The following is a 25,661-nucleotide window of genomic DNA, read 5'->3' on the forward strand; positions in this document are numbered from 1 at the left end:
TGACAAAAAGAACATGAATAATTCAAAATGATACTTACAATTCAAAACTGACATGGCAATTCCCAGTGAAAACAGTGTTCTGAAAATAAGACAAGAGGATATGGACCTAACTAGAAGATGCTTTTGTAGAAAAGTGCATGTCTCCCCCAATGCATAGTCATATAAGGCAAGAAGTTAATAGGGGACAGGAGCGAAAGTCAAAGAGACACTGATTGTTGGCTGCAGTAGGGATCATCAACTTGGCATGTCCAATCATCCCACCAAGTTTCAACATTCTGGGCCTAGTGGTTCTCAAGTTATGAATTGGAACTGGTTTTCCATGTTCAATCCCCTGTGACCTTGACCTTTGGCCAAGTGACCCCAAAAGCAGTAGGGCTCATCTACTCTGCATGTCCAATCATCCTATCAAGTTTCAACATTATGGGTCAAGTGGTTCTCAAGTTTATGATTGAAAAGTGTTTTCTATGTTCAGCCCCATGTGACTTTGACCTTTGATGGAGTGACCCTAAAAACAATACAGGTCATCTACTCTGTAAGTCCTATCACCCTATGAAATTTGAAGGTTCTAGGTCAAATAGTTCTCAAGTTATTGACTGGAAATGGATTTCCATGTTCTGTCAACTGCGATCTTGACCTTTAATAGAGTGATCCCAAAATCAATATGGATCATCTACTCTGCCACAATCCAATCATCCTATGAAGTTTCAACATTCTGGGTCAAGTGGTTCTGAAGTTACAGACCGGAAATGGTTTTCCATGTTGATGCCCCTGTGAACTTGACCTTTAATAGAGTGACCTCAAAATCAATAGGGGTCATCTACTCTGCATGATCAATCATCCTATGAAGTTTCAACATTCTGGGTCAAGTGGTTCTCAAGTTATTGATCGGAAATGATTTTCCATGTACAGGCCCCTGTGACCTTGACCTTTGATGGAGTGACCCCAAAAACAATAGGGGTTGTCTACTCCATAAGTCCTACCACCCTATGAAGTTTGAAGGTTCTAAGTCAAATGGTTCTCCAGTTATTGATCGGAAATGGAGTGTTACGTACAGAAGGACGGACGGATGGACAGGGCAAAAACAATATGTCTCCCCACTCCGGGGGGGGGGACATAATTAAGTCTCTCACTCGAGAAGGACCTTGACCTCTGGACAAAGCTTCTGAGAAGTTCACTAAACTATATAAATGTTTTGTTTAATGCTGTGTGCTGCAGATTAAGTTTGGTGATCAATCAAGTAGTTCATGAGAGATCTTTTAACGTTTTTCTTTTTTTCAGCTCTGGCAGCCCCTAAAGGAAGTTAAATGAAACAATTTGAAGAAGAATTTGTAACAGAGTTACTGTCCCCCACCTAGGGATATTTTTCACAAAACATACTGCATACCATTACAACATCTTCCAAGTATTAAATAGAGCAACATACTAACAATGTATATAAATCATAACTATATATATCACATAATTCATGGAGACAAACGTCTGGCAATCTATAATTGGTGGATGCTCTCAAATGCTAATATCTGTATTTTAAAGATTTAATATGATTTTATTTTTACATTGGAAAAATATGAAATAAACAAGATTGGCAGACTGTCACAAAATACGCCCGTCATCGAACTTGGCCTAATTCAAGTGCCATAATCCAAGAGTGCCTGGGGCGACTTTGCTGGTTATCAAATTTGGCCAAGATATTATGCCTACAAACATTGTCACCAAGTTTGGTGAAGATCGGATGAAAACTAATTTGCAGAATTCGAGTAATTCAAGAGACATAACTCAAGAGTGCCTGAGGCGTTTTTCCTTGTTATCAAATTTGGCCGAGATATTATGCCCACAAACATTGTCACCAAGGTTGGTGAAGATTGGATGAAAACTGTTTGACTTAGAGAGCGGACATGCTTTTGGATGCCGACTGTAAACAAATGAGAACCATGACAGTCATATGGTTCTACAAAAAGTTGTTACACACCAGAACAAAAGGCCCAAATGGGCCTAAGTCGCTCACCTGAGGCCGATTTGACCTAATTAGATCTTGCTTTTGACAAAGTATTAAATTTAAACAAGAGGACCATGATGGTCCTGAATCGCTCACCTATCCCCACATGACCCAGTGTTGAACTGAGTATGACGTCGTTATTTCTATTATTTGACAAAGTGACCTAGTTTTTCAGCACATGTGACCTAGATATCATCAAGATAAAAAATTCTGACCAATTTTCATGAAGATCCATTGAAAAATATGGCCTCTAGAGAGGTCACAAGGTTTTTCTATTATTTGACCTAATGACCTAGTTTTTGAAGGCACGTGACCCACTTTTAAACTTGACCTAGATATCATCAAGGTGAACATTCTCACCAATTTTCATGAAGATCTCGTGAAAAATATGGCCTCTAGAAAAGGTCACAAGGTTTTTCTATTTTTCTACCTACTGACCTAGTTTTTGACGGCACATGACCCAGTTACGAACCTGACCTAGATATCATCAAGCTGAACAGTCTCACCAATTTTCATGAAGATCTCATGAAAAATATGGCCTCTAGAGAGGTCACAAGGTTTTTCTATTTTTAGACCTACTGACCTAGTTTTTGACCCCACGTGACCCAGTTTCGAACCTGACCTACATATCATCAAGATGAACCTTCTGACCAATATTCATGAAGATCTCATGAAAAATATGGCCTCTAGAGAGGTCACAAGGTTTTTCTATTTTTAGATCTACTGACCTAGTTTTTAACCCCACGTGACCCAGTTTCGAACTTGATCTAGATATCATCAAGGTAAACATTCTGACCAATTTTCATGAAGATCCATTGAAAAATATGGCCTCTAGAGAGGTCACAAGGTTTTTCTATTTTTCTACCTACTGACCTAGTTTTTGAAGGCACATAACCCAGTTTCAAACTTGACCTACATATCATCAAGGTGAACATTCTGACCAATTTTCATAAAGATCCATTGAGAAATATGGCCTCTAGAGAGGTCACAAGGTTTTTCTATTTTTAGACCTACTGACCTAGTTTTTGATCCCACATGACCCAGTATCGAACTTGACCTAGATATCATCAAGGTGAACATTCTGACCAATATTCATGAAGATCTCAGGAAAAATATGGCCTCTAGAGAGGTCACAAGGTTTTTCTATTTTTAGATCTACTGACCTAGTTTTTACCCCCACGTGACCCAGTTTCGAACTTGACCTAGATACCATCAAGCTGAACATTCTGACCAATTTTCATGAAGATCCATTGAGAAATATGGCCTCTAGAGAGGTCACAAGGTTTCTCTATTTTTAGTCCTAATGACCTACTTTTTGACCCCACGTGACCCAGTCTCGAACTTGACCATGATATTATCAAGGTGAACATTCTGACCAATATTCATGAAGATCTCATGAAAAATATGGCCTGTAGAGAGGTCACAAGGTTTTTCTATATTTAGACCTACTGACCTAGTTTTTGACGGCACGTGACCCAGTTTCGAACTTGACCTAGATATCATCAAGGTGAACATTCTGACCAATATTCATGAAGATCTCATGAAAAATATGGCCTCTAGAGAGGTCACAAGGTTTTTCTATTTTTAGACCTACTGACCTAGTTTTTGACCCCACGTGACCCAGTTTCGAACTTGACCTAGATATCATCAAGGTGAACATCCTGACCAATTTTCATGAAGATCTTGTGAAATATATGGCCTCTAGAGAGGTCACAAGGTTTTTCTATTTTTAGACCTACTGACCTAGTTTTTGACGGTACGTGACCCAGTTTCGAACTTGACCTAGATATCATCAAGGTGAACATTCTGACCAATTTTCATAAAGATCCCATGAAAAATGTGACCTCTAGAGTGGTCACAAGCAAAAGTTTAGGGACGGACGGACGCACGCACGCACGCACGCACGGACGACGGACGACGGACGCCGCGCGATCACAAAAGCTTACCTTGTCACTTTGTGACAGGTGAGCTAAAAAGAATTTAAAAAAAAATTTAAATTAAAAAAGACTTTTAAAAGTATTTTTATTTTTAGCTCTTAAGCGGCCCCTAAAATTTGAACACACTTTGGAGAGGACTATATAATTATGCTACATACCAAGTTTGATGAAGATCCATCAAGCAGTTCATGGTAAGAAGTTGTTTAAAAGGTATTTCTATTTACAGTTCTAGCGGCCCCTAAAAGGGGCCAAGTGCCCCCATTTGAACAAACTTGGGAGAGGACCATATAATGATGCTTCAGACCAAGTTTGATGAAGATCCATTAAGCGGTTCATGAGGAGAAGTCATTTCAAGGCATTTCTATTTTTAGCCCTAGCAGCCACTTAAAGGGGCCACTAAGTGCCACTACAGACCAAATTTGATGAAAATCCATCAAACGGTTCATGAGAAGAAGTCGTTTAAAGGTATTTCTATTTTTAGCTAAAGCAGCCCCTAAAAGGAGCCAAGTGCCCTCATTTGAATAAATTTGGAGAGGATAATATAATGATGCTACAGACCAAGTTTGATGAAGGTTCATCAAGGGGTTCATGAAAAGAAGTTGTTTAAAGGGTTTTCTATTTTTAGCTCTAGCGGCCCCTACTTGGGGCCAAGTGCCCCCATTTGATAAAATTTGGGAGAGGACCTTACAACAATTATACAGACCAAGGGGCATGGCATAATTCTGTCAAAAACACATTAAATTAGAGTTATTGGGACAAATCAGAGTTATTTGGATTGTTACCACACATGCAGATGATGATGGAAACAAGAGCTGTCTCCATAGGATGACACATGCCCCCGATGGCACTTTGAATGAATAGTTATGGCCGATGTTAGAGTTTAGGACCTTTGACCTACGGAGCTGGGTCTTGCGCCCGACACGTCGTCTTACTGTGTCACACATTCATGCGTAGTTATTTTAAAATCCATTCATGAATGACAAAGATATGGACCGGACACGCCAATCAATGCACTATCATGAAAAATGACCTTTAACGTCTAAGTGTGACCTTGACCTTTGAGCTACGGACCTGGGTCTTGTGCACGACACGTCGTCTTACTGTGGTACACATTCATGCCAAGTTATTTGAAAATCCATCCATGGATGACAAAGATATGGACCGGACACGCCCATCAATGCACTATCCTTTAACGTCTAAGTGTGACCTTGACCTTTGAGCTACGGACCTGGGTCTTGCGCGCGACACGTCGTCTTACTGTGGTACACATTCATGCCAAGTTATTTGAAAATCCATCCATGGATGACAAAGATATGGACCGGACACGCCCATCAATGCACTATCCTTTAAAGTCTAAGTGTGACCTTGACATTTGAGCTACGGACCTGGGTCTTGCGCGCGACACGTCGTCTTACTGTAGTACACATTCATGCCAAGTTATTTGAAAATCCATCCATCGATGACAAAGATATGGACCGGACACGCCCATCAATGCACTATCCTTTAATGTCTAAGTGTGACCTTGACCTTTGAGCTACGGACCTGGGTCTTGCGCGCGACAAGTCGTCTTACTGTGGTACACATTCACGCCAAGTTATTTGAAAATCCATCCATCGATGACAAAGATATGGACCGGACACGAAAATTGCGGACAGACTGACAGACCGACAGACTGACAGACCGACAGACCGACGGACCGACGGACCGACAGACCGACAGATGGACAGACGGTTCAAAAACTATATGCCTCCCTTCGGTGGCATAAAAATATATTTTGAGTTTTAAGTCCTTACCTTATATAGTACAGAAAACGAAGTTTTTCAAAAAATTTAAGTATGAAAGGGGCATAATTTGGTCAAAAATACAAATCAGAGTTTTGGGGACTGTTACCACACATGCAGATGATGATGCTAAAGATACATTTTAAGTTTCAAGATTTTATCTTATATTGTACTAAATAGGGGTGTAACGATACATCGAACTATCGATGCATTGCGATACTGAGTGTCCCGATTGTATGCATCGATAGAAAAGTCACGATCCAATAACAATCGCCGATAGTTCCTTCAACAATCGATAGTTTCGATAGTTTTGAAATTTTAGTAAATATAGAAATAATTAATAATTTATAACCAAAGTATTATGCAGCGATTCGCACTACATTAAAAATAATTCGAGTCCTGTGTAGTTTATCTGTTTTAATTGAATAAAGTTCCAATATTTTAACACAACAGAAATTTATTTGGTTCCCCAGAATATGTTGGAACACCAAACACAAATTTAAATGCTAAATTCCATGTGGAACACCACAAATAAAAATAGTAAAGTTAATCTTTATGAAGGAACACCTACTTTGTCATCTAAAAGTGCCAGCATTATGCTATTTTAAATTCAGAAAACATTATGCTAAAATATGTGAAGGATTCTCATTGGTTATGTGAAATAACATGTGACATTTTTACACATATGGCTTAAGTAATTACTTAGTTATTACAACACAATATTTGGCAGGCTTAACCCTTTACCACACAGAACAGAAGCCAAAGTAACCTCCTTTACATAACACTGATAAGTGATAATCAATAATCAATAATCGGTATATGGCTGATAAGCCTGACTGTCTTATCTGAACAGAGGTGTTGGCATTATTTTGTGATTACACACACTTATGTTAAAAATATCATTCTTTTAATATTTTCTGTAAGTTTGACATTATTTTTGTCAATATAAAGTTTATAGCAATTTAAATTCTCTTTCCGATGATACAAAATTCATTGTAGTTTCTCTTTGAGTTTCGAAGATATAAAGTGTTTAAGTAAGGGAAATATATTTTTAGGCATAAAATTCTGTTTTGGATTACTTTCACATTGAAATTCATATACAATTTCATTTTGATGTTTGAAAGTTTGATTTATAGTTAATAGACTCATCTTCCGAATTGGAATCGGTAAGTATTTATATAAACAAGAGCTGTCTCCATAGGATGACACATGCCCCCGATGGCACTTTGAATGAATAGTTATGGCCGATGTTAGAGTTTAGGACCTTTGACCTACGGAGCTGGGTCTTGCGCGCGACACGTCGTCTTACTGTGTCACACATTCATGAGTAGTTATTTTAAAATCCATGCATGAATGACAAAGATATGGACCGGACACGCCCATCAATGCACTATCATGAAAAATGACCTTTAACGTCTAAGTGTGACCTTGACCTTTGAGCTACGGACCTGGGTCTTGTGCACGACACGTCGTCTTACTGTGGTACACATTCATGCCAAGTTATTTGAAAATCCATCCATGGATGACAAAGATATGGACCGGACACGCCCATCAATGCACTATCCTTTAACGTCTAAGTGTGACCTTGACCTTTGAGCTACGGACCTGGGTCTTGCGCGCGACACGTCGTCTTACTGTGGTACACATTCATGCCAAGTTATTTGAAAATCCATCCATGGATGACAAAGATATGGACCGGACACGCCCATCAATGCATTATCCTTTAAAGTCTAAGTGTGACCTTGACCTTTGAGCTATGGACCTGGGTCTTGCGCGCGACACGTCGTCTTACTGTGGTACACATTCATGCCAAGTTATTTGAAAATCCATCCATGGATGACAAAGATATGGACCGGACACGCCCATCAATGCATTATCCTTTAAAGTCTAAGTGTGACCTTGACCTTTGAGCTACGGACCTGGGTCTTGCGCGCGACACGTCGTCTTACTGTGGTACACATTCATGCCAAGTTATTTGAAAATCCATCCATCGATGACAAAGATATGGACCGGACACGCCCATCAATGCACTATCCTTTAATGTCTAAGTGTGACCTTGACCTTTGAGCTAGGGACCTGGGTCTTGCGCGCGACACGTCGTCTTACTGTGGTACACATTCATGCCAAGTTATTTGAAAATCCATCCATCGATGACAAAGATATGGACCGGACACGAAAATTGCGGACAGACTGACAGACCGACAGACGGACAGACGGTTCAAAAACTATAAGCCTCCCTTTGGGGGCATAAAAACAACAACCATCAAACTGAATAACACTACATAAATAACGGATCGTAAAATTTCTGAAAGTGCAAAAAGATCACTGACATCAAGACTCGTAACCGACTACAGTATTCTTGTGCTAAAATTTAAAATATTTTTAGATAATATTACGTAATATTTTGCTGATCAAACGTCGGTACATCACGGGTGACTTCCGCTGCAATTAACTCTTGGGGTGTCATAAAATATTTTGAAGTCGGGGTCCTTCTGTTTTGATTAACACTTCCCGTTATGTAAGACCATAAATTCCAAGCCATCGTATACACAAATTGTTGTTTAGGGGAAATCCGCATGTATCACGCGTGACCTTCATGACCTAACACATTTAAAAATACTTAGATGTTAAATGGTTGTTATTTTTAGAACGAGAAAAGTCCTGCGAACCGGCCAGTTGCAAGTAGTTTCACAGTAATTTTCCATGACGTAGCGTCGTGCACATGTAGGAAAAAAACCCGGTGTCTATTTTTGCAAAGTACTCGATAAATTTAAATGGTAACCACATGATATTTTACGCAAATATTGATGACGAAATCCCATATTTTGCGTTAGTAAACATCCGGAATGCTTTTCTTTAGGAAAAGAATGAAAATAAACCGATTGATTATGAGATACGGGGATAGACGTTTCTGTTCAAATGGCCGATACTCGATAATATACGTTTCTATCGGGTAATCGATAGACACTGGTCAATACGTTTCTGTTTGGTAATCGATAGATACGGTGATAAACGATTCGATGTGGGAAAGGGTTAACCCTTTACCACACAGAACAGAAGCCAAAGTAACCTCTTTTACACAACACTGATAAGTGATAATCAATAATCTATAATCGGTATATGGCTGATAAAGGTGACTGTCTTATCTGAACAGAGGTGTTGGCATTATTTTGTGATTACACACACTTATGTTAAAAATGTCATTATTTTAATATTTTCTGTAAGTTTGACATTATTTTTGTCAATATAAAGTTTATAGCAATTTAAATTCTCTTTCCGATGATACAAAATTTATTGTAGTTTCTCTTTGAGTTTCGAAGATATAAAGTGTTAAAGTACGGGAATATATATTTTTAGGCATAAAATTCTGTTTTGGATTACTTTCACATTGAAATTCATATACAATTTCATTTCAAAATGATGTTTGAAAGTTTGATTTATAGTTAATAGACTTATCTTCCGAATCGGAATCAGTAAGTATTTATATATAACAACAACCATCAAACTGAATAACACTACAAAAATAACGGATCGTAAAATTTCTGAAAGTGCAAAAAGATCACTGACATCGAGACTCGTAACCGACTACAGTATTCTTGTGCTAAAAATTAATATATTTTTAGGATAATATTACGTAATATTTTGATGATCAAACGTCGGTACATCACGGGTGACTTCCGCTGCAATTAACTCTTGGGGTGTCATAAAATATTTGAAAGCCGCGGTCCTTCTGTTTTGATTAACACTTCCCGTTATGTAAGGCCATAAATTCCAAGCCATCGTATACACAAATTGTTGTTTAGGGGAAATCTGCATGTATCACGCGTGACCTTCATGAACTAACACATTTAAAAATACTTTGATGTTAAATGGTTGTTATTTTTAGAACGAGGAAAGCCCGCGAACCGGCCAGTTGCAAGCAGTTTTCTCAGTAATTTTCCATGACGTAGCGTCGTGCACATGTAGGAAATTTCCTTGCAAAGTACTCGATAAATTTAAATAGTAACCACATGATCTTGTACGTAAATAATGATGACGAAATCCCATATTTTGAGTTAGTAAACATCCGGAATTTGTTTCTTTAGGAAAAGAACGAAAATAAAGCGATTGATTATGAGACACGGGATAAAACGATTCTGTTCAAATGGCCGTTAATCGGTATAATACGTTTCTATCGGGGAACCGATAGACACGGGTCAATACGTTTCTGTTTGGTAATCGATAGATACGGTGATAAACGTTTCGGTGTGGGAAAGGGTTAATGATTAAATAGAAGAACAGGAAAAACAAATAATAGCATTTTTACAAGTTGACAGCTTGGCTTCCTGGCTTAACAATCTTTTTGAGACTTTGAGAGTCAGCTTAACATAATCTGACACTTAAGTAATTCCCTATAGTTCAGATCAATTGCCATTACTAGATATTGAATTTTGTATTATACAGTTCGAATTGTCTGAATATGAAAGTTTACAGATTTGATTAAGTGATACAGTCTGCATACATAATGATATGTTGCATTGTCACATTACATAATGTGTAGATAATACTCATATGTCACAAAGCATATGGGTTACAATTTCAATTGTATAAAATTTTCAACATGTAATTTACAAATTTTAATTGTTGTATAAAGTTTTTCCTTTCATCATTTAAAAATGTAAAAAAAAATGTATAAAAAAAATATAACAATAAAATAAAGGAGATTAATAGAAATGGAATCTATAACATTTCTGTGTTTCAACAACATTTTTAGTTGTTTGTATAAAGATATATTTTTCAAACTTTGGATTATGACACTTTGTACTAAGCTGTTACTTATTCTACATATAATTTTGAGAACTTCCTCTTTTGAATGTATAGCCTGCTAAATTAAGAAATCAGCCTAAAGTATTTGACTTTCAAAACTGCCTAGCACCTTTTTGTCTAGTGCATATGTTTTATGAAAACATACTAATTGATAGCTTGTGAACAAAATGTGTTTTCAAGTAAAATGTCATCAAGTTGTTTGCAGAACAACTGCAAACATCCTCTTACTGGTGATAACTTTTTAGCTTCTTCAAAAGAATGTTTGTTTTCAAGATTTTAGCACCTAATCCCTGGGATGCTGACCTTTCCATATAAACTGAAGCAAACCTAGAGTCCAGCATAACCATTTATGCTCAGAATTGAATAGTTAATAACTGTTACAACTCTAGGATTTGCTGACTTCTTTTCCAGGTATGTTGAATTAAAATTATTGTTGTCATTTCTTATTCTTTTTCATAATGAATGTTGTAAGCAAAATATTTAATTTCATTTGGTAGTAACTCTTTATGTTATTTTACAGAAACTATGTACATTATTATTAGAAATTAAGTGAAGTCAGTTCAGATCAATTGCTATTACTGGATATTGGAATTTTGTTAGTATTATACAGTTCGAATTGTCTGAATATGAAAGTTTACAGATTTGATTAAGTGATACAGTCTGCATACATACTGATATGTTGCATTGTACATTTAAAATGTCTCATATACTTAATTACATAATGCTACGTTGCATTGTACATTTAAAATGTCTCATATGCTTAATTGCAATAATTATTGATTCATAAAAATATTTCTTTTTATATTCACCTTGTTAATATGTCATGTACAGTTTAGCTGTAGACTATGAATCTACACTGTTTTCATAATATCATAATCTACATAGGTTCTATCTGAAAATTGTAGAGACAAATTGTGTTCAAATATTCTGTGTACTTAAATGAAAGTAAATTCACTCTCTTAAAGAATTATTTTTATAATAGTAAACTTAATGTGTTGACATGGTCAACCTCTCATACGAAAAAGCGAGTTTAAATAAAATATTATTGTATTCCCCATATATTTCTAAAAACAATGATGCTTTATAAACATTATCTGTATACAATGCTTGTAACATCTTTGTATTGTATATTGTATTAAGATAACCATTTTTATGCTCAGAATTGAATAGTTAATAAAAGTGTTACAACTCTAGAATTTGCTGACTTCTTTTCCAGACCAGATCTGCCTCTGTTACATAATTAGTAGCTGTGTGTAAATTGGGTACGACTTCGCGGCATTAAAAACAAAACAAAGCCACCTTTCATTTCCGCCTCAGAAAATGTTTATGTCTCCATTACAATAATTAATCTCACGGACTTAAACTACCATAAAGGACTGTGAAGTCTGGGATGTAATTACGAAATTTAAATCTCTAATCTTCATTTCTTAGAAACTTTTATAAAATAAAGATCTATCTATTGTTCCTACTAAATAACCTGTTAATCTTAAATGGAGAAAATAGGCTACTTGTATGATGTAAACAAGAGGACCATGATGGTCCTGAATCGCTCACCTTCTCCACATGACCCAATTTTAATGAAGATCCATTGAAAAATATGGCTTCTAGGGAAGTCACAAGGTTTTTCTATTATTTGACCTAATGACCTAGTTTTTGAAGGCACATGACCCAGTTTTGAACCTGACCTAGATATTATCAAGGTGAACATTCTCACCAATTTTCATGAAGATCTCATGAAGAGTATGGCCTCTAGAGAGGTCACAAGGTTTTTCTATTTTTATACCAACTGACCTAGTTTTGACCACATGTGACCCAGTTTCAAATTTTATTTAGATATCATCAAGGTGAACATTCAGACAAATTTTCATGAAGATCCATTGAAAAATATGGCCTCTAAAGTGGTCAAAAGGTTTTTCTATTTTTAGACCTACTGACCTAGTTTTTGACCGCAGTTGACCCACTTTTGAACTTGACCTAGATATCATCAAGATGAATATTCAGACCAACTACCATACAGATCCCATGAAAAATATGGCCTCTAGAGAGGTCACAAGGTTCTTTTATTATTTGACCTACTGACCTAGTTTTTGATTACACGTGACCCAGTTTCGAACTTGACCTAGATATCATCAAGGCGAACATTCTGACCAATTTTCATGAAGATCCATTGAAAAATATGGCCTCTAGAGAGGTCACATGGTTTTTCTATTTTTACACCTACTGACCTAGTTTTTGACTGCAGTTGACCCAGTTTCGAACTTGAACTAGATATCATCAAGGTGAACATTCTGACCAATTTTCATGAAGATCTTATGAAATATATGGCCTCTAGAGAGGTCACAAGGTTTTTTTATTTTTAGACCTACTGACCCAGTATTTGAAGGTACGTGACCCAGTTTCGAACTTGACCTAGATATCATCAAGGTGAACATTCTGACCAATTTCCATGAAGATCCATTGAAAAGTACGGCCTCTAGAGAGGTCACAAGGTTTTTCTATTTTTAGACCTACTGACCTAGTTTTTGACCGCAGTTGACCCAGTTTCAAACTTGACCTAGAAATCATCAAGATGAACATTCAAACCAACTTTCATACAGATCCCATGAAAAATATGGCCTCTAGAGAGGTCACAAGGTTTTTCTTTTATTTGACCTACTGACCTAGTTTTTGATGGCACGTGACCCAGTTTCAAACTTGACCTAGATATCATCAAGGTGAACATTCTGACCAATTTTCATGAATATTTATTGAAAAGTATAGCCTCTAGAGAGGTCACAAGGTTTTTCTATTTAAGACCTACTGACCTAGTTTTTCACCGCAGTTGACCCAGTTTCAAATTTGACCTAGACATCATCAAGATAAACATTCAGACCAACTTTCATACAGATCCCATAAAAAATATGGCCTCTAGAGAGGTCACAAGGTTTTTCTATTATTTGACCTGCTGACCTAGTTTTTAAAGGCACTTGACCCAGTTTAAACCTTGACCTAGCTATCATAAAGGTGAACGTTCTGACCAATTTTCATGAAGATCTTGTGAAATATATGGCCTCTAGAGAGGTCACAAGGTTTTCTATTTTTGACCTACTGACCTAGTTTTTAAAGCATGACCCAGTTTAATTGACTTAGTATCATAAGGTGAACTTCTGACAATTTCATGAAGATCTTGCAAATATATGGCCTCTAGAGAGGTCACAAGGTTTTCTATTTTTAGACCTACTGACCTAGTTTTTGAAAGCAAGTGACCCAGTTTCGAATTTGACTTAGATATCATCAAGGTGAACATTCTGACCAACTTTTATAAAGATCCCATGAAAACTGTGACCTCTAGAGATGTCACAAGGAAAAGTTTACGCACGGATGGACGGACGCACGCACGTACGGACAACGGACGCTGCGCGATCACAAAAGCTCACCTTGTCACTGAGCTAAAAACTGTTCGGTAGGGACCGTCATTTAGTGCTGGTATACCTTAGTCCGATCCGTCAATTTTTGTCTTTTTAGACGCGTTGGGTTATTAAACATGTTGACATTCGCAAAATGGCATAAATGGTGTAATTCTGCCCAGTGGTTTTCAAGAAGTTTTTTTTAGACAATATTGACGGACACACGACACACGACGGACATTGAGCGGTCACAAAAGCTCACCATGAGCCGTTGGCTCCGGTGAGCTAAAAACAAAGGTTGCCAAAAAGCTTTAACCTTAAAAATAACCTAAGTATAACACTTTGGTGACCTTGACCTTGGGTATAATGGGCCCAGCCCCTGCATATACTTTGTGTGTATGCTGGACAAGTGTGTGTATGTTCGGGTTTAACGTCTTTTTCAACAATTTTTCATTCATATAAACGACGGTGTCTACTTGTAGCAGTGAGCACAATGCCCAACTTTATAGTGCTGCCTCACTGGAATATCACACCGTAGACACGTGGCATGATACCCCACCCAGTCACATTATACTGACACCGGACTGATCAGTCCTAGCACTATCCTCTTAATGCTGAGCGCCAAGCGAGGAAGCTACTAGTACCATTTTTTATGCTTTGGTATGACGCGGCCGGGAATCGAACCCACAACCTCCAACACTCGAAGCGGACGCTCTACCACTAGGCTACCGAGGCAGTGTATGCTGGACAATGTTTATGTGAAGTTACAGTATTAGATATAAGCAATAGTATGATATGACAGAACAAGAGGGTCATTGACCCTAAAGCGCACAAGAAGGTCAAAAAATCACAATCAAAATCAATCAAAAGAATTATGAGAAAATATAATTGAAATTTTCTTAAAGTAACTTCAAATAAAATTATTTTCAAACCTGGCCAAAAGGGAAGCAATTAAAAACAAGAGCACCGCCTTGCGGGTGCTGACGCTCATCTGATTTTTTTTGTGTAATAGAAATATTGTCCTACCCATGATTTTCTAAGTCTAAAAAGGGCCATCATTCTTGCAAAAAGCAGGATAGAGTTATGTTTCTTGATGTACAGTGTCCACTTATGATGGTGAAAAACTGTTGCAAGTTTTAAAGCAATAGCTTTAATAGTTTATGAGAAAAGTTGACTTAAACATAATACTCAACCAAGAAAATGATTTTCTAAGTCCAAAAGGGGCAATAATTATTGCAAAAAGCAGGATGGAGTTATGTTCTTGCTGTACAGGGTCAGCTTATGATGGTGAACAAGTGTTGCAAGTTTCAAAGCAATAGCTTTGATAGTTTAAGAGAAAAAGTTGACCTAAACATAAAACTTAACCAAGAAATCTGATATTTTCTAAGTCAAAAAGGGGCCATAAATCTTGCAAAAAGCAGGACGGAGTTATGTTTCTTGCTATACAGGGTCAACTTATGATGGTAAACAAGTGTTGCAAGTTTTAAAGCAATAGCTTTGATAGTTTAGGATAAAAGCTGACCTAAACATAAAACTTAACCAAGAAAACTGATTTTCTAAGTCCAAAAGGGGCAATAATCTTGCAAAAAGCAAGATGGAGTTATGATTCTTGACGTACAGGGTCTGCTTATGATGGTGAACAAGTATTCCAAGTTTCAAAGCAATAGCTTTGATAGTTTAGGAGAAAAGTTGACCTAAACATAAAACTTAACCAAGAAATCTGATATTTTCTAAGTACAAAAGGGGCCATAAATCTTGCAAAAAGCAAGATGGAGTTATGTTTCTTGCTATACAGGGTCAGCTTATGATGGTGAACAAGTATTCCAAGTTTCAAAGCAATAGCTTTGATAGTTTAGGAGAAAAGCTGACCTAAACATAAAACTTAACCAGGCAACGCCGACGCAGACGCCGACGCCGACGCCGACAACCGCTCAAGTGATGACAATAACTCATCATTTTTTTTCAAAAAATCAGATGAGCTAATAAATCTAAGTCCTCAGAAAAAATATCTAAGTCCAAAGGACAGGAAGAACACAGGAAGTCCAAAGGACAGGAACAAAAAAGGGAAGAAATTTAACCAAAAAGAAAAAAAAATTCTTACAAGGGTCAGATATGTCAAAATACATCTAACAAGAGGGCCAAGATGGCCCTAGGTCGCTCACCTAAGAAACACACCATAACAGTGTAAAACATGTTTGACCTAGTGATTTCATGGAAACAAATATTCTGACCAATTTTCATTCAGATTGGACCAAAAAATTGGTCTCTTGCGATAAAACAAGCATTTTCTTAGATATGACATAGTTTTTGACCCTAGATAACCCATGTTCAAACTCGACCTAGATTTTATCAAGGCAATCATTCTGACCAAAATTCATGAAGATCAATTGAAAAATACAGCCTCTATCACATACACAAGTTTTTTCTTTGATTTGACCAAGTGACCTAGTTTTTGAACTCAGATGACCCATATTCAAATTCGATCTAGATTTCATTAAGGCAATCATCCTGACCAAATTTCATAAAAATCAATTGAAAAAAACAGTCTCTATCGCATACACAAGATTTTTCTTTAATTTGACCTAGTGACCTAGTTTTTGACCTCAGATAACCCATATTCAAAGTCGACCTAGATTTCATCAAGGCAATCACTCAGACCAAATTTCATGAAGATCAATTGAAAACTACATCCTCTATTGCATACACAATGTTTTTCTTCGATTTGACCTAGTGACCTAGTTTTTGACCCCAAATGAAACATTTTCGAACTCGGCCTAGATTTTATCAAGGTAATCATTCTGGCTAAATTTCATGAAGATCAGTTGAAAAATACAGCCTCTATCGCATACACAAGGTTTTTCCTTGATTTGACCTAGTGACCTAGTTTTTGACCCGAGATGATCCATTTTCAAACTCGGCCTAGATTTCATCAAGGATATCATTCTGACCAAAATTCATGAAGATCAATTGAAAAATACAGCCTCTATCACATACACAAGGTTTTTCTTTGATTTGACCTAGTGACCTAGTTTTTGACCTGAGATGACCCATTTTCGAACTCGGCCTAGATTTCATCAAGGTTATCATTCTGACTAATATTCATGAAGAATAATTGAAAAATACAGCCTCTATCACATACATAAGGTTTTTCTTTGATTTGACCTAGTGACCTAGTTTTTGACCCAAGATGACCCATTTTCGAACTCGGCCTAGATTTCATCAAGGTAATCATTCTGACCAATATTCATGAAGATCAATTGAAAAATACAGCCTCTATCGCATACACAAGGTTTTTCTTTTATTTGACCTAGTGACCTAGTTTTTGACCCGAGATGACCCATTTTCGAACTCGGCCTACATTTTATCAAGGTTATCATTCTGACCAATATTCATGGAGATTAATTGAAAAATACAGCCTCTATCGCATACACAAGCTAAATGTTGACAGACGACAGACGACGGACAACGGACATCGAGCGATCAGAAAAACTGTTAATACAAGTTGTGTGCAAGTTTGGTAAAAATTGGAGGTACCATCCATGTTGTACCCCCAGAAAAGTGGTCTCGGTTTTTCCCTACGGCCAATAATAAAAAAGTTACTAAATAAGCTATTTATAGTAAAATAAAAGGGAAGTATTTAAAAAAAAAAAAAAAAAATACTGTAAGTGAACAAAAGAAGGATCTGCCAAATAAAAACAAGAGCACTGCAATGCAACGCAAATGCAGAGTACCGGTAATATACACACATATAAAATCATATGACCTTTGACCCCGAAGTGTGACCTTGACCTTGAAGTGAGCCATCCAAAAACATGTGCTCTGCATGTCGTTTTAATGAGGTGAACATTTGTGTCAGGTTTCTTTGAAATCCTTCAAGGGGTTCAAGAGTTACAGAGCGGAAGGGAAATTGCTAACCAACAGACAGACAGACGGACACCAAGGCGGTAACATAATACGTCTCTTCGGGCGCATAAAAAGGAGTCGAGATCTTATGGTGATACAAGTTGTGTGCAAGTTTGGTTAAAATCAAATCATAAATGAAGCTGCTATTGTGCAGACAAGGTCAAAATAGCTAATTTTGGCCCATTTAGGGGCCACAACTCTGGAACCCATTATGGGATCTGGCCGGTTCAAGAAAGGAACCAAGATCTTATGGTGACACAAATTTTGTGCAAGTTTAATAAAAATTCAAATCATAAATGAAGCTGCTATTGTGCAGACAAGGTCAAAATAGCTAATTCTGGTCCTATCAGGGGCCATAACTCTGGAACCCATAATGGAATCTGGCCAGTTCAAGAAAGGAACCAAGATCTTATGGTGATACAAGTTGTGTGCAAGTTTGGTAAAAATCAAATCATAAATAAAGCTGCTATTGTGCAGACAAGGTCAAAATAGCTTATTTTGGCCCTTTCAGGGGCCATAACTCTGGAACCCATAATGGGATCTGGCCAGTTCAAGAAAGGTGCCAAGATCTTATGGTGATACAATTTGTGTGCAAGTTTGGTTAAAATAAAATCATAAATGAAACCATCGTGCAGACAAGAAATTGCAGGGCTCCAGATAATTTATTTGGCCAATGAGTATTTACTCATCATATTTTTGTGAAAGAGTAAAATTTTACTCCTGAAAATTTATAATGAATGTGAAAAAAAAACAACAACCAGAAATGAGTTTTCTAACATATTTATTGGATACATAACATCCATGAATTTGTTTGCAGTTCAGTTTCAATTCAGTATTCAAGTTTTTGCTTCCTTTTTTTTTCTCTCTTGGCATGCTTTGGCTTCATTCACCAAAAAATATGAAATTTCAATTTTCAATAGATATCTACCTTTAGTTATAATTTTTGGATCATTTTTGTTGCTTTAAAGAATTCAGTGTTTGTTCACTTTCCCATTCGTAGAAAAAGACATTTTTGTTGTTTACTCTGCAGAGGAAGTTGATGTTTTAAATCGACGCTGCTTTTTTCCCAACTATTTGATTTACACACGCATTGAGTGTATAATAAAGTTTAACATAGGTCTATAGAGTACCATTCAATGAGTGGGTACGTTCAATGTGGAAGAATGCCTACCGTGTTCTGTTACATAAAGCACCCAGACGAATCAGATTTTGTTTACGCTAGTAAAAAGTAATTGAATGCGTTTCTGTAATTCCATATACGTTTTTATACGCTTAAAAATCATCAGATATGCGTATATGCATTATTTCAAAGCGTAATTTACGCTAATACGCATCTTATCTGGAGCCATGAAATTGTTGACGCACGCACGCACACAAATTCTGGCCCTTTAAGGGGCAATAACTCTAGAACCCATGATGGGATCTGGCCAGTTTTCAAAAGGAACCGAGATATCATGCCAATACAAGTTTTGTAAAAGTTTGATCAAAATTGCTTGCAAAATGTGGTCTCTATCGTGTTCACAAGAAATTGTGGACGGACGGACGGACGAAGGGCGATCACAAAAGCTCACCCTGTCACTATGTGACAGGTGAGCTAAAAAGTAGAGAAAAGTAGGCAAAAAGTAGGAATCTGGTGATAACTAGAATGTGTCTGTTGGACACAGTGTGTGCCCCCCACTGGTACATTTGTCATAAATGAGGGCCAATAATTCAAACATTTGCAGTCTTAATGGGGTATAGCCTCAACAATCATTTTATGAAAGGATTCATTATTCTAGGCCCTTTACATTTTGAGTTATGAGCATCACAAACAAAAAATCCACTATTTTGGTTATTTCACGGGCCATAACTCTGTAATAAGAGCTAAGATTCTCAAGAGGAATGCCAAGTGTGCAAGTTCACATCACGATAAAGACTCCAGCAAGGTTTCCTGAATTTACATCTGATACTTTTTGAGCTAGGCACATAATTAGGTGAAAAAGTGCATTTTTTTACTATTTCAGGGGCCATAACTTTAAAAATAGGGGGTGGAGCCAGCCAAAAAATTAGAGGTGTGCAAGTTTATATCATGATAAAGACTTATGCAAGTTTTCAACCATTTATATTAAATACTTTTTGAGCTAGGTGCATCACAAGGTGAAAATGTGTATTTTTGACTATTTTAGGGGCCATAACTCTAAAAATAGGGGGAGGACCCAATGAAAAATAGGAGGTGCGCAAGTTCATATCATGATTAAGACTCATGCAAGTTTTTCATGAATCTATATCAAATACGTTTTGAGCTAGGCATGTCACAAGGTGAAAATGTGCATTTTTGACTATTTCAGGGGCCATAGCTCTGAAAATAGGGGGCCGACCCAAATAAAAAATAGGAGGTGCGCAAGTTCATATCATGATTAAGACTCATGTAAGGTTTCATGAATCTATATCAAACGCTTTTTGAGCTAGGCGTGTCACAAGGTGAAAATACTTTTTGAGCTAGGCATGTCACAAGGTGAAAATGTGCATTTTTACTATTTCAGGGGCCATAACTCTGAAAATAGGGGGCGGAGCCAGATGAAAAATGGGAGGTAAGCAAGTTCATATCATAATCAAGACTCATGCAAGGTTTCATGTATCTATATCAAATACTTTTTGAGCTAGGCATGTCACAAGGTGAAAATGTGCATTTTTTACTATTTCAGGGGCCATAACTCTAAAAATAGGGGCCGGAGCCAGATGAAAAATAGGAGGTGTGCAAGTTCATATCATGATTAAGACTCATGCAAGGTTTCATCAATTTATATCGAATACTTTTTGAGCTAGGCGTGTCACAAGGTAAAAATGTGCATTTTTGACTATTTCAGGGGCCATAACTCACCACTCATAGGGGGGGCACAAAAAGTAGGAACTTCTGAGAACAAACTCGGGACCGGATTCAGAAATATTTGATAGTTTTAGTACACCAGCAAGGTGCACAGTGCCAAGAGAGGGTAGGTATGGGAGGAGAGTCTCTATATGTGTGTGTGTGAGGGGGAGGGATGAGGAACTAGAGGGGTACTCTCCACATTTTATGAGTGGGGGTTCAGGGGCTTTCCCCCTGGAAACTTTTGAATTACAGGTATGAAATGGTGAGCTCTGGTGCATTTTATGGGTGTAAATTTTGAGGTATGGGAGGAGGTATTCCAGTCATTTTAGCAGGATCAGGGGTCTCTCCCCCTCGAAAATTTTGACAAAACAGGTACAAAATTGTGGGCTTTGGTGCATTTTTTTTGGTTTTATTTTGAGGTACTGGGAGGGGTAATTTACTAATTTTATGTGTTGGTGGGTCAGGGGGCTGTCCCCCTGGAAACTTTTGAAATACAGGTATGAAATGGTGGGCTCTGATGCATTTTTTGGTCTTAATTTTGAGGTATTGGGAGGGGTACTCTCCTCATTTTATGAGTGGGGGGGGGGGGGGGGGGGGGTCAAGGGGCTGACCCCTGGAACTCCAGAAATACAGGTATATGAAATGGTGGGCTCTGGTGCATTTTATGGGTGTAAATTTTGAGATATGGGAGGAGGTATTCCAGTCATTTTAGGTGGGTCAGGGAGCTCTCCCCCTGGAAAATTTTGACAAAACAGGTACAAAATTGTGGGCTTTGGTGCATTTTTTTGGTCTTAATTTTGAGGTACTGGGAGGGGTAATTTCCTAATTTTATGTGTTGGTGGGTCAGGGGGCTGCCCCGCTGGAAACTTTTGAATTACAGGCACGAAATGGTGAGCTCTGGTACATTTTTTTATTGTAAATTTTGAGGTATGGGAGGAGGTATCCCAGTCCTTTGAGGGGAGCTATGGGGCTCCCCTCTGAAACTGAAACTGAAACTGGTTTATTTGCTTAAACGCCTATTTCTACATTTAAAACATATTCAATGGCGTTTTACAATACAAGTTGAAATAAAATATTAAATATAAAATATTTTAAATAAGATTAATTAAAACGAATCAAAATAGCAATTATTAATTTAAAGTCAATGATAATACTATATTTTAAAATATTACTAACATACAATTATCACAGACAAACATTAAATTTCTATCACTGTCACCAGCATCACTGTTTAAAACTCAGTCAAAACTTAGAATAATGCAAAGTAGTCTCTGAAGAAATGCGTTTTCAACTTTTTCCTAAAGCAGTCAATTGAAGAACTTTGTCTGATGTTCAACGGCAAATTGTTCCACAACTTTGGCCCTATAGTACTAAAGCTTCTATCACTAAAAGTTTTTCGCTTGTTGAAAGGGACGATGTAACAGTCAACTGATGACTCCGAGGATCTGAGGGAGCGCTGGGAGATTTTCGGTGTTAAGAGTTCAATCAAATATGCAGGCGCATTTCCAACATGGCAATTGAACATGTACGTCAAGATCTTAAAGTTTATTCTGGCTTTGATCGGCAGCCAGTGCAAATCGTAGAGTGCCTGCTTAGAACTGTCTCTTCTTCTACGATTCAGAACTAACTTCGCACACATATTTTGAATGCGTTGCAGTTTTGCGATGTCACAATCAGAAATACCGTATAAAATAACATTACAGTAGTCTAAATGCGAAATAACCAGCGATAGCACTAAGGTTTCAGTTGCATCCTGAGTCAAATATTTGCGAATGTTTTTGATTCAGAAAAAATTCAACATTGCCGTTCTACACTTTATTTTTATATGCTCTTTGAAAGTTAAAGTTTCGTCCAAATAGGCCCCCAAATATCTGATGTTACTCTGTCTCTTGATTTTATCACCACAAATATCTATCTCGTGAATGTTTAACTTATTCAACTGAGGGGCACTTCCAAAGGCAATATGTTCAGTTTTTGAGGAATTCATTTTTAGTTTGTTACTGTTCATCCACTCATTTGAATCTGTAGCAAACTCCTCTAGTTCACCAATGGATTTAGCCTCGATGGATGGTTCGGGCTTAAAACGTGTGCTTGCGGTGTGGTCGTCGGCAAAGCCAAAGACGGAAATGGACGGGGGAACAATGTCAAAAATCGTTCCTGCGTACGTGAGATAGAGCCACGGCCCTAAACAGCTTCCCTGGGGGACACTACACGTAAGCTCACGTGCTGATGACACTGTTTGATTCACACTCACGCGGCAGCTCCGTGGCCTCAGATATGAGTTCAACCAGTCCAATGCAACACCAGAGACACCATACTGACATTTCAAAACGTCCAAAAGAATATCGTGATCTACCGTATCAAAAGCTGCACTAAGGTCTAATGCTATCAATGCAGTCACTTCTTGATGTTCCATAGCGTCCAAGATGTCATTGATAAGTCTCAATAAAGCCGATTCGCACGAATGATGTTGCCTGTATGCGGACTGATTTTTCGGAAGGAGATTATGTTCATTTACATGTTTATTAAGTAAATACAGTGCTGCTTTCTCTATCAATTTGGACAAGAATGATAAGTTGCTCACTGGCCTATAGTTTGAGAATATAAGTTCGAGACCAGCTTTCTTTAACAGAGGTCTAACTATTGCCTGTTTCCACTGCACTGGGAAGACTCCTTGAGTCAATGAAAGATTCACTAGTCTAGTTATAATTGGGAGGAGCTCGTTTAAATATGACTGCAACACTTTTGTTGGAATAACATCAATTTCACACGACTTTGTTTGTAACTGGTTAATGAGTTTTCTAACTTCATCCTCACTAAGTTCATCAAATTTTCCAAATTCCGGCACATTTCTCATTGATGGTTTATAGTTTTCAAAATCTTTTAAGCTGTCCCGTATTTTCTGAATCTTTTCCATGAAAAAGTCAGCAAATTTGTCAGCTAGCGTATTTTCATTTTCAACAACAGGCATTGGATTCTCCGACTTGCCGCCGGTGAGATCTGTCACAAATTTGTAAAGTTTTTTGGAATCACCTTTGTATTCGAGCACTTTATGGCTAAGAGTTCTCTGTTTTTCTAGTTTCAGTTCATGGTGATATTTATTAAGAGCAGTCTTGAAAATTTCATAGTCCTGTGGATTTTGGTACCTCCTCCACAAACGTTTTGGTACCCCCTCCCCACCCCTAAGAAAATTTTGAAAAACAGGTACAAAATGGTGGGCTCTGGTGCATTTTTTTTCTTTGAGGGAGGTACTGGGAGGGTACTTTCCTCATTTTTTAGTGGGGGGGAGGGTCAGAGTGTTCTCCCTTTGGAAAATTTTGAAATATAGGTAAGAAACAGAGACATATGGTGTACTGTTGGGTCTAAATTTTGAGAAAATATTAATCCTTTGCCAAAATAATTGGGTGCAACTTTGATGAGTATAGGTCACTTCTCAGCAAACTACAAGTGGGAGGGGTGGGGGGTGCACCCTCTGCCCAGTCCTGGACCTGAGTCTGAATCTTTTATATTTACACAGCTGGACTTAAATCACAAAATATATGGTCTGTCTATTTTCATGATGCTCTGAGGTCCTCAATGTACATAGCTACCTGTTACCTCTTATGCTGCAATATAAATGTCAGTACATGTATTCAACTCCCATAACAGACTGTCAGCAGGTTTCTGCATGCATAAGAGGTCACTAGCAGCATGTCAAAGGTCTCTAGAGCCTCACCAGTACACCATCAGTCCTTATATTATGTAAAAAAAAATCATTATACAGACTAACAACATTTGTTAACATATTTCTTCTTCTTTAGATAAAAGAGTAGGAATAGTAGGAGTTTTTTCAAAAAAAGTAGGAAAAAAAGTAGGAACAGACCTAAAAAGTAGGAAAAGTAAGACAAAATAGCTAATTCTGGCCCTATCAGGGGCCATAACTCTGGAACCCATAAAGGAATCTGGCCAGTTCAAGAAAGGAACAAAGATCTTGTGGTGATACAAGTTGTGTGTAAGTTTGGTTAAAATCAAATCATGAATGAAGCTGCTATTGTGCAGACAAGGTCAAAATAGCTAATTTTGACCCTTTCAGGGGCCATAACTCTGAAACCCATAACGGGATCTGGCCAGTTCAAGAAAGGAACCAAGATCTTGTGGTGATACAAGTTGTTTGCAAGTTTGGTTAAAATCAAATCATAAACGAAGCTGCTATTGTGCAGACAAGGTCAAAATAGCTAATTCTGGTCCTTTCAGGGGCCATAACACTGGAACCCATAAAGGAATCTGGCCAGTTCAAGAAAGGAACCAAGATCTTGTGCTGATACAAGTTGTGTGCAAGTTTGGTTAAAATCAAATCATAAATGAAGCTGCTATTGTGCCGACAGTGTCAAAACAGCTAATTTTGGCCCTTTCAGGGGCAATAACTCTGAAACCCATTAAGGGATCTGGCTGGTTCAAGAAAGGAACAGAGATCTTATGGTGACACAAGTTTTGTTTAAGTTTGAATAAATTCAAATCATAAATGAAGCTGCTATTCTGCAGACAAGGTCAAAATAGCTAATTCTGGCCATATCAGGGACCATAACTCTGGAACCCATAAAGGAATCTGGCCAGTTCAAGAAAGGAACCAAGATTTTGTGGTAATACAAGTTGTGTGCAAGTTTGGTTAAAATCAAACGATAAACGAAGCTGCTATTGTGCAGACAAGGTCAAAATAGCTAATTCTGGCCATTTCAGGGGCCATCACTCTGGAACCCATAATGGGATCTGGCCAGTTCAAGAAAGGAAACAAGATCTTCTGGTGATACAAGTTGTGTGCAAGTTTGGTAAAAATCAAATCAAAAATAAAGCTGCTATTGTGCAGACAATATCAAAACAGCTAATTTTGGCCCTTTCAGGGGCCATAACTCTGGAACCCATAATGGGATCTGGCCAGTTCAAGAAAGGAACCAAGGTCTTATGGTGATACAAGTTGTGTGCAAGTTTGGTTAAAATAAAATCATAAATGAAACCACTATCGTGCAG

The 25,661-nt window shown here is 37.6% G+C and overlaps 1 protein-coding gene across 1 annotated transcript in view; it reads right to left on the reverse strand.

Moving 5' to 3' along the window:
* LOC123535926 (protein wntless-like) overlaps nucleotides 1-25,661 on the reverse strand; it is a 216,688-nt gene that overhangs the window by 94,663 nt on the left and 96,364 nt on the right. The window contains exon 7 of the mRNA XM_053529210.1: nucleotides 39-79. Coding sequence (XP_053385185.1) covers nucleotides 39-79 — 41 coding nt within the window. The remainder of the gene's footprint in view (nucleotides 1-38; nucleotides 80-25,661) is intronic.

Source organism: Mercenaria mercenaria, chromosome 17 (assembly GCF_021730395.1).
Source record: "Mercenaria mercenaria strain notata chromosome 17, MADL_Memer_1, whole genome shotgun sequence".
In the NCBI taxonomy this organism is placed as follows: domain Eukaryota; kingdom Metazoa; phylum Mollusca; class Bivalvia; order Venerida; family Veneridae; genus Mercenaria; species Mercenaria mercenaria.